The 16,665-nt window shown below is 42.7% G+C and overlaps 4 protein-coding genes across 4 annotated transcripts; all 4 read right to left on the bottom strand.

Annotated features, from left to right (window-relative positions):
- Window positions 1-211: 211 nt before the first annotated feature.
- Window positions 212-3,552, bottom strand: LOC135605203 (28 kDa ribonucleoprotein, chloroplastic-like). Its single transcript, XM_065095003.1, has 4 exons — window positions 2,950-3,552; window positions 2,669-2,770; window positions 860-1,138; window positions 212-476 (listed from the first exon to the last, which is right to left on the bottom strand). Exons 1-4 carry the CDS (start codon window positions 3,475-3,477, stop codon window positions 411-413), a joined length of 975 nt encoding a protein of 324 aa, XP_064951075.1. The 5' UTR covers window positions 3,478-3,552; the 3' UTR covers window positions 212-410.
- Window positions 3,553-4,527: 975 nt separating this feature from the next.
- Window positions 4,528-6,924, bottom strand: LOC135605202 (BTB/POZ and TAZ domain-containing protein 2-like). The gene is made up of 5 exons (XM_065095002.1): window positions 6,640-6,924; window positions 6,406-6,539; window positions 5,642-5,951; window positions 5,240-5,565; window positions 4,528-5,155 (listed from the first exon to the last, which is right to left on the bottom strand). The coding sequence occupies exons 1-5, from the start codon at window positions 6,739-6,741 to the stop codon at window positions 4,993-4,995; spliced, it is 1,035 nt and encodes a 344-aa protein (XP_064951074.1). The 5' UTR covers window positions 6,742-6,924; the 3' UTR covers window positions 4,528-4,992.
- Window positions 6,925-8,215: 1,291 nt separating this feature from the next.
- LOC135604785 (uncharacterized) lies at window positions 8,216-8,941 on the bottom strand. The gene has a single exon (XM_065094437.1). It carries the CDS (start codon window positions 8,939-8,941, stop codon window positions 8,216-8,218), a length of 726 nt encoding a protein of 241 aa, XP_064950509.1.
- A 3,930-nt stretch (window positions 8,942-12,871) lies between these two features.
- Window positions 12,872-16,225, bottom strand: LOC103974576 (ultraviolet-B receptor UVR8-like). The gene is made up of 5 exons (XM_065094564.1): window positions 15,841-16,225; window positions 15,408-15,760; window positions 14,939-15,340; window positions 13,890-14,262; window positions 12,872-13,114 (listed from the first exon to the last, which is right to left on the bottom strand). Exons 1-5 carry the CDS (start codon window positions 16,192-16,194, stop codon window positions 12,872-12,874), a joined length of 1,725 nt encoding a protein of 574 aa, XP_064950636.1. The 5' UTR covers window positions 16,195-16,225.
- Window positions 16,226-16,665: the final 440 nt, after the last annotated feature.

Genomic DNA, 16,665 nt, shown 5'->3' with positions numbered 1-16,665 from the left:
ATCTGAATCATGAAAATAGATTTACAATCTTGTAAAAATAAAATGAAGCACTGTTCTATTTCTTGTAGATGAATAGAAAAAAATACATTGAAACATACTTTCACACTTAATCCCAAATAATTTCTTACATATTATGAGAAATAGGAAAAAAATACACATACTATACCTGTATGTATTAAACTGCTCAAAATTACTTTAACTCAATCCAGCATAGAGTAACAACACATCGATAAGTGATATAATTGGCATTTAGAAATCCCCAAGTTAAAATAGCAGGGTAAAAGCAAAAGAAACAAACTCAGCACAAGCTACAAAAGGTAACCAAAAAAAAAGGAGAAAAAAAAAAGAAACAGCAGTATTTGATCTTGTCAACAATGTCTTATGACGAAGCAACTCTCAGCTTTTCCGTGTCAGAAGGCGGCACGCCGTGGCCTCTCCTCGGCAATGTTAACTCTTAACGCACGACCATCCAGACTCTGTAAACATCAAGAAAGCAAAAAATTATTGGATGCTCAAATTATGTAGCAGTATCAAATATCTAGTTTCTAATTCATCTAATTTTTTTGTTCCTACCATTAATTTAAGAGTTTAATCACAATCAGTTGCGAAAACCAAGTGGCAATTGATTCATCAAACTTATACCGGTTTCTACTTGATGCAATTGCACACAACAATGTTTCGATTAAAGTACCGTGTTATAATGTGTCATCCCATGTTATCAGGAAAAACAGAAATTAACAATCAACTCTACGTCCGAGATTTCATAATCAGACCATGCATTAGCCATTTTGCACACTTGGGGTCTACCTGGGAAGATTTAATATCAGCAAGTATAACTGGCTAAACTAAGTGAACTCACCTGTCCGTCAAGAGCAGCAATCGCATCATCCGTTTCGGCCTGTGATGCCATTTTCACAAAGCCAAAACCACGGGAGCGTCCAGTCTCTCTATCGTATATCACCCTTGCTTCTAACACTTTACCATGTTCACTAAATACTTGCTCCAGGCGGCCATCATCCACTTGCCAAGGCAAATTGCCAACGTAGACTCTCAAAGAAGGCCCGAATTCCCGTGTTCTTTCCACACGAGAACCTCTGGGTGCAGCCTTGTTTACAGTCAAGAGCCTGCCACTAACATCCTGTTTCCAAAGTAGAAAACAAACTATCAAAAATCTTACCATAACAAGAAAATAAACGATGCTACCCACACAGAAACAAGAATCACTTCATGCTAGCCGAAGCTTGAAAGAAAATTAGGAAGATCATTGGATATTAGTCAAAATCAAAATTCACCATACTGGAGCAAAGGGTAGGCAGGAACTTTTACTTCACAAGAAACACATATATTCCATACTCTTTAAATAAAATACAGAAATATATATACATATAGATATACACATATATAATTCTGAACCAATTTGTATGCAGTCGTGCCCAAACATTGAAAAGGCATGAGCAGCAGCAGCAGCATAAGCATGTTACAAGTTTAATAAATGAAAACATAAATAAGAAAACTAATGGAGTATTCAATACTAAAAAAGTCATATTCACTAGGTAGCTTAGATTGCAGGCCTAATATAACAATTTGAGAGTTGGAAAAGAATCAGAAATTAATTTGTTTTTAATGAGACTGATCCAAGTCAGCCAAAAAGTTATTGAACTGATACATCTTTTCTCCCTAACCTTGCTACGCTGTGGAGTTAAAGCTCAAATAAGTTTGGTTATTCCTCCTTATTGTGCCAAAGGATTAACAGTTTATAACAGTCCAGATAATCTGTGTTGACCTGAGTCAACACCATCCAACCAAATGCTGGTTGGCATTGTCTTAACCTCATCTGAATGTAGTCTCATCTTCCTGAGCATTTATTAACTAAATATATTTGGAACTCATCTTCCTGAGAGTTGGCAGAATGTCCCAGTGGGATTTTAATAGGATAACAAAGAAACAACATACCCCTTAACAAACAATATAAAAATAATCAATCACATTACTGCCAAGCTAAGACACATAGACAAACTGGAACACATGCCATACAAACAGGAAAAAAACACTTAAGACATGGATTACTTATACAGTTATAATCACTAAAAAGAAAACTGTAACAATGTTAAGTGGTTAATATCCACTATATTCTGCCATCGTTATTCACCTTAAGCATAAGCAAATTAAACCTCAATAAATTATTAGAGGTCAGCACAGAATTTCTTTCTGCACATTTCCAGTATTACATAATCCAAGTACTGGAAAAAGAAGTTGCCACGTGATTTCCTCCTTTTCCTTGAAAAGGTAAACGACGATGTTTTGGTTAGTCCTTAGGCAAAACTAAGATCAAGGAAAAAAGATACTAAACCAACTTTAGTGTAGACTTGACAAAATTCAACAAGTGAAACTATTGCACTAAATCGGACATCTTGCAGAGAAATAGACACCAAGGAAATATTTATTTCGATAGGGCTTCATACCTATCATAAGCGATCAAGCAAAATGAACATGATCAAATGGACATAATGAGGATAGATTAACACAAAAGCACCTAACAATATAGAATCAGAGCTATCTCAGTGATCCTAAAAGGACATCATTTTGAGTATGCATATAAAGACGATTTCTGCATACAGTAAGCAAGGAAGAACAAGCACCAGCTCGGTAATCACAAAAGAGAACATACATAACGATGGAACATCTCCACAGCTTTTTCTGCTTCTTCGACAGTGCTCATGGTCACGAATCCAAATCCACGACTCTGATCAGTCTCCCGATTGTAAATCACCTGCACATCCACAAGCATAATCCCATAATCGCAGAGAGCTTATTGCCATTATCGTAATCCAACACCAACATCAAAGCAAAGGAGTTAAAGAAACGAAAAAAAATCAGAAAAAAGAAAGAAAAAAAAAAACATTTGATTATAAGACCTAATTGAAGACCTCAAAAAGATAATTTATTTACCTCGGCGACCTCGACAACTCCAGCCTTATCGAAGAGCTGGGCCAGCTTCTCGCTGTCCATGTCGTAAGGGAGGTTCCCGACGAAGAGCTTGGCCTCCTCGGGCGGCTCGGAATAAGGCTCCTCCTCCTCCTCCCCCCCGACAAACCCGCCGTCCGCCTCGGCGGCTATCTCACCCTCCGCAGCCTGCTCCTCGTCTCCTTCCCACTCCTCGAGTCCTGACCCGGCTCCTTCCTCGGGCGCGGGCGCTTCCAAGTCAAAACCTCCGTCTTCGACCTCGTTCCCCTCCTCCTCTTCCTCCTCCTGGCGAGCCCAGTCCGAGGTCTGTGCCACAAACGGGAGCAAAGGAAGCTTCCTTCTGAACGAGAGCAACAAATGGGAGCGAGAAAGACGGGGGAAGCGGGGGAGCTTGGAGGTGCGAAGGGATGGGAGGAGAGGGAGAGCGGGCTTCGAAGAGAAGAGGGGGGTCGGGAGAGAGGGGAGAAGGCTCTCCGCCGTCGAAATGGGCTTGAAGGCCATGCCTGCCGCCATGGATCGGAGTGGGGCAGAAGAGATAGGGGAGGAGAGGAGAAGGAGAGAAGGGGGCGTGTGGGATTTTGGATATGAGGCGTAGATGGGGTGAACCGTAATACTTTGGTATTTTGCACAAACACTCTCACAATTAATGATATTGTAAACGGACTTCTTGTCAGAGACAGAAATACAAAAGTTAAATATAATTTAGTATAAAAATTAAACAAATTCAAATTTAAAATTAAAAGATTCTATATAAATCTAATAACTAATTTAATATGCAAGTGAAAATTTGTATTATATATCCCTCCAAAGTTACTTTGTTTTCTTCTATTTTCATATATATATATAAGACAGTAAACTATAGTTAGGCCCATTATTGACAACAGGGGGCTATTGAATTAAACTAAGCCCATTTCCAAAAGCCCAACCGATGGGCCCAATTTCAGTTTAGCCATTTAATTGACCTAAGTACTTAAATTGATCAAGGAATTGACAAATTGGCCAATTAATTGCCAAAGTTCGTCGATCTGATAATTATACAACGAATTTGAGCATGAACCTACCAATCACTCTATGAGACTACTAGAGCTCTTATAACAATTGTAAGATACATCAGATTAGATTAGATTTACTGCTTGTTTGGTTTGGTTAGGGAGTTGCTTGCATTAACCTGACATTGTTAACCTGGGTGAATGATAGTTGGTCGGATATGAACTACTCGGCTGCAAGAACAACTAGTAAATGCTTGATGACATCGATTCAGCATGCATTATTCCAAGTCGTAGTAGCTGAGAAAGCTGCTTATAATTGGAAGCTACTGTTCATCACCGTGCCATGAAACACGCCCGCTTGATTCAAGGAAGCCTATTCAGGAATGCCTCCCAAGCAAAAGCATTTGATTGATTGTTCAAGAAATTGACTTCAAACCGTTCGGATACAAGAAGCGAAAGTAATGCCATGACATGACACCCATTTATTTCCATGTTCTTAGGGAGTCTTGTTCTTACATGGAAGCAGAATCTGACACTGCTCAACAACTATGTCCTGATTCCAGGTAGCGCTTTCCGCTTAAGAGTAGCTTGCAAGCAGTAGCATTCTACTGTATATGACAGACATGAACTCGAAGATTTTGGAATAGAATAATGATATGGCAAAGCAGGAGGATGGTCGGGCTTCCATTTATCACGACACTCGGCTTTTGAACACTACTCTTTCTTTCAGTTGAGAATTCCACTATTTGTTTGCTGAAATATGATCTAAGATAACCAAGGAATGATCAGTTGGCTATGCGGAGGCCATTGTGCCATGCACTGTTATCTGAGTGAGATGAGAAATCATATTGGCTGAGAGTAATCTTAAAATCTATGGAAGTTTCTCTCTCTCTCATCATATACAAAGCTTGAACATATTTATGGTACTTTGGTAGAGTTAATCTACCACAGCAGTTATGGACCAAACTACTGAAGGAATTGATGTAAATGAGAATGATGCATCCCAGTTAATTTGGTCTAAATCTGACTTGGTAATCTCTCAGTCGATGAGCTCTGCTTCAGCCAAGCTTACTGGAACTGCATTCCTCCTTGCCAGGTAGCACATTACTCTAGCAGAGGCCACCTTCTTAGCCAAGAGCCTCCATTTAACGTCTTCCTCCTCTTCTTTGAAGTTCATCTGCTCCATCTTCCGCTTGAATTGGCTACAACGCAACAGATAAGCAAAGAAAGGTTAGGTGTTGGCCAAATCATGCAGATGAAAGTTGCATGGGATGCTGCATGCTTACGAGCAGAGGGGGACGCTACAGGGGTCGGGATGCAGGCAGATGGAGGCGTGGAGGCGGAGGAGCTGCCACAGGCGCTTGCAGCGGGTGCAGCCGAGCTGCTGCTGCTGCTTGCGGCTGCAGGCGGGGAGGTGGCGGATGAGCTGCTGGAGGCCGCGGCACGTGGTGGGGTTCGGGCAATGGGTGCGGTCGCGCGGTGGCGCCTCGCGGCCGGAGGGCCTGACGTCGGTGCAGCCGTCGGTGCAGATGTGCTGCAAGCACTCCATGGCCTCGCTAAGCTCTGCATATAGCCCCTGTTCCTCCCTCTTCCTCCGCCGCCGCTTCTGCCTCTGTAGATTCATAGACGCCCATAAAACTAAGCTGCTTCGAGGAGGAACAACATCGAATCATTGGAGTAACGTATACCAAACGAGCATCTTGTTGGGATTGGAGGATGTCGAGCTCGAGCCAGGGATCGTTGTCCTGGAGGAAGCGCCACGCCTCGGTGCGCTCGACGGCAGCGAAGTCCCCGGTAATGACCCTCATGCAGCGGAGGTGCAGCCATGGCGCGTCGCACCGCCGGGCCAGAACCAACAAATCCACCACGCTCTCCGCCGCCAGCCCCGACGCCAGCGCCATCTCGCACGCCCGCTTCAGCCAACCCACCTGGTAGACGTGCGACAGCACCAGCAAGTGCACACCGTGCTCTCCCATCTCCGCCGCCGGCGGCACACACCTGCAGCCATTCAATCATCGTGGGCTCTTGAAATCTAGAAGATTTGGAGCACCTAATCTAAGTTTTGGTCGGGTTGAATCCGTCTAAACATTCCAATCCGTTTCCTGTTGGCTCTCTCTCTCATGGCATGGAGCTGCATGGCTAGCTGTAGTGGCACGGTCCATGTCCTTGTAGTGGGGTTCTTCAAATATATCAGGTAGAGAGTCATGATTAAAGTTGATGTTGAGATCGAAATGCACGAGAAATGCGTGGTCTCGATCAAAAAGGACTAACGTCGCAATCAAAGCTGAGCGTTTTTTTAGGCATCCATCTTGACTTCTTCCTCCTGTGATGGTGGTGCTGACCTTTGTACCATCTTCCATCATCACGCTGAAACACCCACCACCACCGTCTCCTCCACAAGTACATAAGAAGGCAAACTACTCCCGAGCTGAGGAATCCAGAGGATGCTAACCTGGAAGAGTAGAGCAAGCGAACGAAGACATCTACTGCGCCACAAGGAACTCCGAGAATGGAAATCACTCTCTCTTCGCCCCCGCGTTGGCGTGGCTGATCCAACATACTCTCCAACACCGGCGACGCCGACGCCTTCGGCACAAGGAACAGAACAGAACAGAACATGCTTCGATCGTGAGAGATCCAAGCAACGGGAACGAGGAAAGAACCGAAGATGACGTTCGTAGCTCACCAGAACTTTGGAATGAGCAGGAATCCTGCGCTCTCCGGCAGTCAGTATCTGGACATCAGGCCATTCCCAGAACCCGGCCGGAGCGTTCGTCGAATAGCTCATCTCTCCTCTGCTTCTGCCTCTGCCTCTGCCTCTGCCTCCTCTCAAGGCTGGTGGGCAACAATCAGGCGACCGGAAACAGCAGTGAGGAGCTGAATCAACTCATGGAGGAGGAAGAGATGGGAGGGGGTGTTTGAAGCCAAGGGGAAGTGGCGTAAGCTTGGAGCAAGACAACAATGGTTGCGTCCATGGCGAGCTGAGTCGGAGAATTTAATGGGAGGGTTTCCACGGGGCGGGTTCGTGTGCAGGACAGCTAACACTCCGTTGAAGGCCCGATGCTCCCCGAGATTCGTGCAACCATCTGGAAAAAGCCGAGTCCATCCCGTTCCGAAACGTCATCATCCGCGTACATCACGCTTTGAGAGTCGTGCTATGATCGGCGCCCATAAGATCCGACCCAGGGTTTCGTCCGTGTACCAGAGTCGTTACCACGCACTCTATTGGATCGATGCAATGGTGGCTTGGTGGGGTCCATCCAACCCCCAACGTGAAAACTTGGCTAGGACTTCGCGGGACCAGAATCCATAGTGGTGTTATTGGATCGGATCTATTTATGACCGATTTGGTGAATTCGGTATTGACCCAACAGTGATCTAATGGACCCGAATTACAGGATTGGCATGGATCTTGCTCCTAAATCCGCTTTAAATAAGTATCCAACATGTCATGATCTCGTAATTGTGGCGTGCAATTCTTCTCTCGTCTGTCAATTGAGGAATGCCTACCGCTGAAGCATCAAATTGGGTGGCCAGAACAGATCGAGTCGATAAATCTTGCCTAAGTAAGCAAGTTGGTGAACATGGACATGTATTGGCTTATGATTGACAACATGTGTTCCATGAAGTTGGTATATCTATTGATCGACTTATATTTTGATAGGTTTCATACTAACTCTCTCTTTTTTTTATAATATAAATATGACTTTTCTTTGAGCTTATTGTAATAATATAGTTAATTGGATGAAAAGTTTTATATTTAATGTATTAGTGTACTAAGTTAGTATTGATTTCAAGAGCTAATTATATATTATCTTTTACACTTTGGATTCTATTAGTATCACAATTTTTATACTTAAAAAATTTACATTGAGTTTCCTATAATTTTATAAGTGAAATAAATAATCAACTGTATTGACGAAAAAGATAATATATAACATCACGATAAGTGATGGGTAAAAAAATAATTTTAACGTCCTTTTCATTTTCAATACATGGGATATTAAAATTATATTTTCAACACCATTCCATTTAATTTATTGGGGCTCTCCTTCCTACCTCTTTATTTTTTTCTCTATTTATTTATTAAAAAAAAGAATTAGATAAATATGATACAAGTTTAGTGATCTACGTAATAGCAAAAATTGAAAGAGGAATATAATTAAGAGATGAATTGAAATAAAACAATCAATTTGGCATTTGGAAAGAAGAAAAAAAAAAGAAAAAGGATTTATATTATATTATATATATATATATATTATTTATTTGTGGCTGTTCTTCTTGCGGAGGACGACCTCGGTGTCGAGGCCGAAGCCGTCGATCTTGCGGACGCGGACGAGGTCGGAGCGCTTGAAGAGGCCGAGGAGGCCGTTGACGCCCCCGAGGAGATCGTTGGCGGAGTATTTGTCGCCGCGCCGGTGCACCGCGACGTGGAGCACCGCTACCCCGCCAGGCCGTAGAGTCCGCTCCACCTCCGTCGCGAACCGCTCCGGGTACAGCGCGTGGTCGAACACGTTGGAGAACTCGAAGTCGAAGGAGTCGTCCGTGAATGGCTGCGCGTGGAAGTCGCCGGCGACCACCAGGGGAGGCGCCGGCGCCAGGTCCATCCCCACGGCACCGACCACGCCGATACCCCGCAGGGCCGCCACCTCCTGCCCCATCCTTGCCCCGACGCAGAGCGCCGCGGATGCGTTGGAGACGAGGCCCTCCGCGGCCAGGTCGGCGAAGAAGCGGGCGAAGACGCGCACCTTGCGGTCCCAGTCCCGGGTCGCCCACAGGCGCCGGAGCCGCGGGTCGAGGGTCTTGTTCAGCTGCCGCTTGATGTAGTCGTCGTAGGAGCGGAAGCCCGGGCGCATGCGGATGGCGGCGGTGGAGGTGGCGACGGTGGTGGTCCTGGGCGAGCTGGGTGTGGAGGAGAAGAAGAGGTGCAGGAGGAGGAGGAGGGAGAGGAGGAGGAGGACGACGAAGGGCTTGTGGGGAATGAACATGGAGAAGGTACGGAATTGTCTCGTCGGGGGTATTATGGGCAACAGCGTTTCGAGAAGAATGGAGAAAGTGAGACAACGCCGTCCTCTCCACGAGTTTTATATTTAATTGATCGGTAAAAGTACCTATATACCCCTACACAATCAGTAAATATATGGATACACGCTCTAATAATTAATCTCTCTCAGTGAAATCTGAATTGACATTGACATTGAGGCTTATGTTGATGATAGTATTAAGGATATTTTTAGTATATAATATTTTTATATATTTATAACTTAAGTTAGCTATTGATACCGTATTTAGTCTGTGGTTAATATATATATATATATGTGTGTGTGTGAAAATGTTTAATATTTGAGGAGACATATAGGCTTTTGTAAGGATAGATAGAAATTAAAATTTATTTGAACCTGACAATGACTCACAAAATATAAATGTTTATTTAATTATAACTTTAAAATATGCCTAATTTGAGATCATGATGAAATTATCTACAATTAAGCTGAACTTCGATTGATTAATGGCACCAATTAGAACTAATTGACTCAAATAAAGCCTTAATTAGTGCTATTTTAAAGATTTGTTATATTAATGATCATCTTAGACTAAATTGAGCTTATGGCCTCCCAATTGGAACTTAATAGACATGTATTCTAATTTCTTTGCATTTTATTTCAAATAATTACTTGTTTTTCGGATTTCTATATATTTCCGGCACTGTTGCGCAATTGAGTTCAAATTTCAGAAGGAAAGTTAGCTATAACCAATTGATAGATTCAACTCCTTAATAACCTCAACAAACCCTAATTTATATAGTTTATTTATCTCAGCCATTAGGCTCACCTCTCTCTCTCTCTCTCTCTCTCTCTCTCTCTCTCTCTCTCTCTCTCTATATATATATATATATATATATATATATATATATAAGTCAATTCAAATATTTATACATTTCCGCTACACAGGATGAAACTTGAGGATGTTAAAATCTTCCTCATTTAAGGACTTAATTGTAATACATGAATGTTTGTAGTTCTTCTCCCATGATGACAGTGAAAATGAAATCCTTAATTAGACCATGAATTTTATTACGTTGCATCTGATTCATATCATGACACTCCATTTCTACCTGTTTAAATACATGACAACTCCCTAATCTTGTTCTTGCGATCCTCACAACATAGTAAAGCTATGAACAATCCCACCGCTAACTCAATCCAACCCAAACCCAACCAAAAAAGACTTATTTGTGAGCGCCTCCTTTCAAATTAATTACTTTTTTAATTAATATAACAAAAAATGATTGGAGGGACCCACTTTCTGCACCAATCAGGCCACAAAAGCCTGGTCAAGAGTCGACGAATTAGCCGCCGTGGGACCCGCTCTACTTCTCCCTCCGCTTTGCACTCGGAGAGAAGAACACGACAAACGAACGTAACCGAAATAACTGTCCAAGACCTCCTCCTCCTCCTCCACCATCCTTCCCTTCCCTATATATTCGTCATCCCTTCCCCTCCCTTCCCTTCATCCTCCATTCCTTGCTTCCAACTACAGCAAATAATCTCATCATGGCGAGGCTGCAACTCCTCCTCGTGGCCGCCCTCGTCGTCTTGGCCGTTGCAGCCACCTCCGCCACCACCGACTTGGCCCCGTCCACTGCCCCGTCCGGCTCCACGCCCAGCGTCCTCACCCCGATAGCCACCTCGCCTGTCCCCGAAGACGCTGCTGCTCCCACCGAAATCGACGATGGCGATGCCGGCGGCGTCGGGTCGCCTCTCGGCACCCACGCAACAGAGCCGGGCAACGCCGGCGCTTCCCTTGGTGGCGCCACCTCCGTCGCGGCTGTCGTGGCCATGTCTGCGGCCGGCTACTTCATGCTCTAAGTTAGTTGCCTTTTGAGGCCTCTGCCATGATGTTGGCTCATTCTCACTAAGACTAGTTCTGCAGTAAATCTATCTATATGTGACTGAGTTGAATGGAGGCAAATGAGAACCCCTTTTGGAATGTCATGTGTTCTTGTCATTGCATATCTTGAGATGCAGTATAGGAACAGCACAGAGGCATCAGATGCATTTTAATGCTTCTCACAAACATTTAATCAGTGGAGAGTAACACCAACAACAAATACAAAAGGAGGTGAGAAACTGATCATTTTTTGAAGGGATTAATCAGAACAAGAACTCTTCATGAAGAACACAATTAATTGAAGATCCTAACAACTAACAAGGATTAATAGTGCTATGTTCATTCAAATGTCAAATGACTCACCTGCTGCCATTCTTGAGCTGAAGATATAACTAGTTGCAGCAAAATTTTGTGCAGAGTTCAAGAGGAAAGATTTTAGCTCCATTTGCCAAGAAATAATTGTGCTGCTATTTAGCTCTGCTGAAAGCAATATCTGTGTGATACTAGTGTTGTATCAAGACATGTTTCATGATGAGTTAAAAGGTGAAAGGTCATCAAACAAACTATTTATGCTAATTGATAGCTATATCTAGGGCAATATGTGCGTGAGACTAATATTGTGTCAAAATATTTTTCATGAATTAAAATGAAGCTGAGGACTCTCTCACGGTTCCATAATTAGCTATTGATCATATACCAAACTGAGCACACATTCATCTTATCCTTGGATAATTTTATGATTTATGATTGAAATTATGAGTTAAAACAGGGTTGGAAATTCAAACATTATCTAGGTTCAAACTCAAAGATGATCACAATGTTAATCAAACATTCTGTAGTATTATGATCTGATTATTATCTTGGTCTAATCTACAAGTAACATGCTCTCTTTTACGTTGTCGGTAACATCTGGGGGGCCAAACCACAACCACCTTGTTAATTGTTATTGATAATTGCTATCGATTTGCATGTTAATTATTCAAGTGCTTGATTTCAACAAGTCGATAACCACAGAGCTTCTTGTAAATTTCTGTGGAAGCTGGAAAATATATCTTACTCTCATCTAAATTGAAATATCATGCATATCCCCCTTTTTCAATGCTCCAAATGCAGAAGAACAGTAAGAGACTATGATCAAAATGTTTAGTTTCCTAAACAGCTTAAATAATTCATGCGTTTATTGTATGTAATCCTGCAAAATTTTGAATTTATTCATTCATATTCAAGGTAAATATGCTATTCATTGAATAAAAGCATGATCATAGTTTTTAAAATATTTCAGGCATAAATATAACTTTCCAATATTATTAATCAGTAAACAATTTCATTTCACTGTAAATAAGACTGCCCTTATTGTCATTGCCATTCAATATATCCATTCAAAACAGTTCAGACTGTGTTTACTTATCAGAAGCCAAATATCTTTTTCTTGATGATGTGAATGACCTAAAAAATTGGAGGTCATCTAGTCTAATTTAGGGATCTAAAAGTCCAAAGAATCTATTTAGTAAATCTTTTCATACCAATTGTACTATTCAGTAGCTAATCACATTTAGTTGTGTGTGTCTTTTGCTGTATGAAATCAAGATTTGTTGATCCAACCATACTGAAGACAGATACCCATCAGACCGTAACAAAAAGGTCACATGTGTTGACCTTTTCCCAGTGCTTAGCTTAAGTCAGATGAACTCCTGTAGAATATAGTGTGCGCTAATTTTTTCTATTATTAGAAATTTTGTATTCTAATACAATCCATCCTTTGTTCATGCTGGTGCTATTCTTCAAGCTAAAACTGCTGTTAATTCATAAGCAGCTATAAGTCTTGACTTTGAGCTTCTCTACCTTTGGATAACATGCTAAAATAAGAGACTTCATAAAGAAAAATTCAAACTCAAGCCATGTTCAGATAGTATCAAATCATGTACAAAAAAGAAGACCTATTGCCAACAATTGTATCATCATAGCTGAGTTCAGTAGGAAACCTAGCAAACAATTAAATGAACAAAATGCAAAAGGATCATGAAAGTTTAACTGAGATCAATATCAACCCTTTGAGGGCTACTCGTCCCATCCTGGCCCTGTAGGAGTTTGATGCCAAGCTGACCATAAATGGCCATGCCAAAGGCATAAAGCTTCCCTGATTCTGTCATGGCAAATGTATGCCCTGCTGCCTCATGCTCCTTGGTGGCACTGAGCCGAATGATCTTTTCACCAGCGCAAGTGAGTGAAGTGACCAACTTTGGCGTTAGCTGATCTAGGCGATGACCATACTGTAAAACAACGAATCAGAATGATGCAGGAAGTTACTCAGCCGCACAATATCTAAAACTAATGCATATATGGCTATAATTAGATATCATTGATTGATATAAAAGAATTTTGACACTTGTTTTCTAAATTCAATCTGTAAATATTACTGCACTAAAATCTGAGAAATTGCAAGAGGTGGGTGATACATCAAGGAAAGACAAACCCGATACACATGATAAAAGAAAAGCTATATAAAAAAACAGGTCTAGGGAAACAGTTCTGAACCTACTCCTGGAAATTTGCAGCAAGAGGGATGCAAAAGGACTTGCAACAGAATCATAACAATGAGTTTGAATGATCTAGCGTGAAGTAGCAATTCATATTTTAACAGGAGCAATGTCAGAGTAAACGAGTCCAAAAATGGTTACAAGCTTCTGTTTTTTAGTTGGATCTGCTCTTTGGTAATTACTGAACATAAATGTGCAACTTTATTCTTGCACAGGCACTGAATCATATCAACCTTTGGTATCAACTGAAGCATCAGCAACAGCTACCATGAGACACATTGATTTATCTCTGTTCTTAATATAATTCCACAATTTAGGCAATACATTTAACAAAGTTTCAAATGTAAAGTTATATCGAAAGCAATACATTCAGCTCATCTTTGGAAGGATCTATAATCGATCTTTAGCAGATAGTTGCATGATGATTTTGTTTCAGTAGAAGATAACACACATGCTCACTATAAACAGAAGAAAACAATTAAAGAAGCATGAAGGAGCATCAACTGACCTGAGGAGGATAACCTAAATTTGAGTCAGATCCTCTGCCAAATGAATAGATATCACCATTCTCAGTGATCACGAAAGTGGTGCACAAGCCTGCTGCAACATGTACAGCTTTGACATGGCTCAGGCCTTTCACCACCTTGGGAAGATTCTGGTAATCCTCATCTCCATGACCCAAGCAGCCATTGTATCCCCATCCCCATGTGCATACGCGTCCATCCTTGCCCAAAGCGATAGCGTGCCAGCTACCTGCTGAAAGCGCAATAGGCTGCAGGTTGAGTATCGCAAAATGAGCAATCAGCCTTGGGTGGTGCTCATCGTCCGTCGAACCATGTGATAGTTTTCCTCCCAAACCACAGCCTAAAGAGTACACACACCTGTAGAACAACAACAAATAAGAAGAGTTCTTCACAATTTAGTTTCTCTGTAATCATTGCTTTTTTTTTGGTCTCACAGAAGGTACTTAGTTTAGAGAAGATAACAATTCAGCAATGAATGTGAAGTCTTTTTGTGTGCAGGGCTTATCAACTCCAAATGCATTGATCACACAACTAAGAGAATTGCATAAAAAAAGCAGTATAAGAACATGGCATTGTTGTGTGCCCATACATGCATGAGAATATAATTGGCTCTCAGCAGAACACCAGTTCCGAATACTACTGTATCAGTCCACCCAAGAACCAGTCTGATACATGAATAACAGAAGGCAATGCTTGTTTGGATGTGTTGGTTGCTATTTCTTCTTGCTTGCATAGTTTAACTTATGAGCTTGCTGTTTGAAACATGATTTTGGTTCAAGATTTTTGTATATGCTTCGTTTTACATTTCACAACAAAAACAGGATGCTCACATATGATGGAAAAACAGCAATGATATCTATCGAGATGCAAGCATATTAGATAGACTTAAAACAATCATCTTGCAGGAATTTGCATGCTATTAAGAAAAAAAAATCTTGAGAGGCATTTTATTTGACTAATCCTACAATTTTCCCAATTGATGATAAAGTTCATAATGACAATTAGATTAACTTGATTTGGATAGAGAACTAACATGCCATTAGGCTGGAAAGCAAGAGCAAGGAGGTAGCAGTTGCCGGCAGCTATCTGCACCACTGGTTTGTCCTCGAGAACACCCGAAAGAAGACGGGGAGTGCGATCCGTGGCATCAGTGTCATGACCTAATCTTCCATCGACGCCCCAAGACAGGGTGTACACTCTTCCCTCTCTGGAGAGGATGGCAGTCAAGAAGTGTCCTATTGTTGCTTGGACAACAAATATGTCCTTCAAAGACTCCAACAGCACAGGCGTCTTGATACTATCAAAGGTTGAATTTGATAAGATCGGGATCCCAAAATAGTTCTTCCCACATTGATAGACTCTGCCTGCATCAGTCACCAGCAATGTCCTTTCTGCTCCTGCTGCTGCTTGAACAATGCGAACTCCTTGCAGTGATCTGTGAGGCACAAACTCTTTCACCAAGAGCGTACAAGGCAGATAGGACAATCGTAGTCTGGCGTAACCTGATGAGCCGCGGCATCTCTTCGTTCGACAAGGTGCCATGTCCAAGCTGCCCTGAGTGGTTGTGACCGAAGGTGTGGACCTCGCCATTGGAGGTGACGGCGATGCTAAAGCCAGGACCAGCCACCACCTGAAACTTCTCCCGTCGATCACATGCCCTTTCGCCGGCCAGCAGATACTTGAGGAGCAGCTTGTAGGAGCCGCCGCACCGCTGCTTGAGGGCCTCCTCCTCCGCCGCGGCCATGGAGGCCAATGCGACCCTCCTTCGGCACATGTCAAAGGCGGCAAGCTCGGTGAGGGGCAGCCGCTCGTCGGGGGGGAGCCCGCCGTGCTGCCTGAAGAAGGAACACGTTGCCTGCAAAGGAAGCCACCGCAAAGAGGGATCAAAAAGCTGTTGTGGGCGGTTGCGAAGACGGTGAGGTGAAGAACACTTGCCTCGAGCCTGGCCAGATCATCAGGCTCCAAGCCGTAGGAGCTGAGGACATGGAGCGCCACCGATGAGTTCATGAACAAGAGGCAGATCCCGGAATTGCTATGGTTGAAGCATCGGCGTTGCACCGTCTCGTGGAGGCCGGGGAAGACGATCGAGAGAGGATGCTCTCGGAGATCAAACCGAACGGGAGAGCTCGTCTCGGTGGCAGTAGCAGTAGAGGCGTCCATGCCACTGCCGTCACCAACACGCAATTTGGCTGAAGAGATCAAACCGCAAGTTATTCTCAGAACAGCAACGAGTATCGACGACACCGAATCCCACAAAAATACTTGAAACAGCTTCATCTTTCTTTCCATCAATCGACTTACGGTTTACTCACCTAATCTTCCCAACAGGAACCACAAGTGCATGGATCACCTGCGCGCTGAAACGACAGGATCATAAGCCTCTTGTAAGTTTCAGTAGATCCATGCATGAAGAAATGAACCATCAAAATAGATATTACTACGCAGATCTATGCAAACTAAAGCAACGTGAATCAACAATATCGATCACCAGGGAGGAGGACACGGAGAGAGAACAGGAGGCGCAGGGGATGAGGGAGACGAAGGGTTGCAGCCCAACACCGAAACACTTAATAGTAGGAAGAGTTCCATTTTAGTTGGGAAATCTTTGTTAAGATATATGATTGTTATCATATCCTCTGATTTCTCGGTTCCTTTTATATATTTCCGGACTCTCATTTCTTTGGTCATCAAACTACTACTAATATACGTCGAACAACTCTCGGTGGTTTGAGCTGTGATTTCCAATTGCGTTGGGTGAGT

Source organism: Musa acuminata, chromosome BXJ2-2 (assembly GCF_036884655.1).
Source record: "Musa acuminata AAA Group cultivar baxijiao chromosome BXJ2-2, Cavendish_Baxijiao_AAA, whole genome shotgun sequence".
NCBI classification, from domain to species: domain Eukaryota; kingdom Viridiplantae; phylum Streptophyta; class Magnoliopsida; order Zingiberales; family Musaceae; genus Musa; species Musa acuminata.
The sequence above is the reverse complement of the archived record's forward strand: the minus strand, read 5'-3'. Positions and strand labels throughout refer to the sequence as shown.

Bases quoted from the DNA above. Each gene is read 5' to 3' on its own strand.
- LOC135605203 (XM_065095003.1), bottom strand. From the start codon at position 3,477: ATGGCGGCAGGCATGGCCTTCAAGCCCATTTCGACGGCGGAGAGCCTT. The intron at 1,139-2,668 runs GTATGTTCTCTT...CTTTGGAAACAG, and splicing joins TGGAGATGTTCCATCGTTAT to GATGTTAGTGGCAGGCTCTT. The intron at 477-859 runs GTGAGTTCACTT...TGATGTTTACAG, and splicing joins TTGCTGCTCTTGACGGACAG to AGTCTGGATGGTCGTGCGTT.
- LOC135605202 (XM_065095002.1), bottom strand. From the start codon at position 6,741: ATGAGCTATTCGACGAACGCTCCGGCCGGGTTCTGGGAATGGCCTGAT. The intron at 5,566-5,641 runs GTATACGTTACT...ATGAATCTACAG, and splicing joins CCCAACAAGATGCTCGTTTG to AGGCAGAAGCGGCGGCGGAG. The intron at 5,156-5,239 runs GTAAGCATGCAG...GTTGCGTTGTAG, and splicing joins TGTAGCGTCCCCCTCTGCTC to CCAATTCAAGCGGAAGATGG.
- LOC135604785 (XM_065094437.1), bottom strand. From the start codon at position 8,941: ATGTTCATTCCCCACAAGCCCTTCGTCGTCCTCCTCCTCCTCTCCCTC.
- LOC103974576 (XM_065094564.1), bottom strand. From the start codon at position 16,194: ATGGAAAGAAAGATGAAGCTGTTTCAAGTATTTTTGTGGGATTCGGTG. The intron at 15,341-15,407 runs GTTACGCCAGAC...TGTGCCTCACAG, and splicing joins GAGATGCCGCGGCTCATCAG to ATCACTGCAAGGAGTTCGCA. The intron at 13,115-13,889 runs GTCAGTTGATGC...GTTGTTTTACAG, and splicing joins ATTTAGGTTATCCTCCTCAG to TATGGTCATCGCCTAGATCA.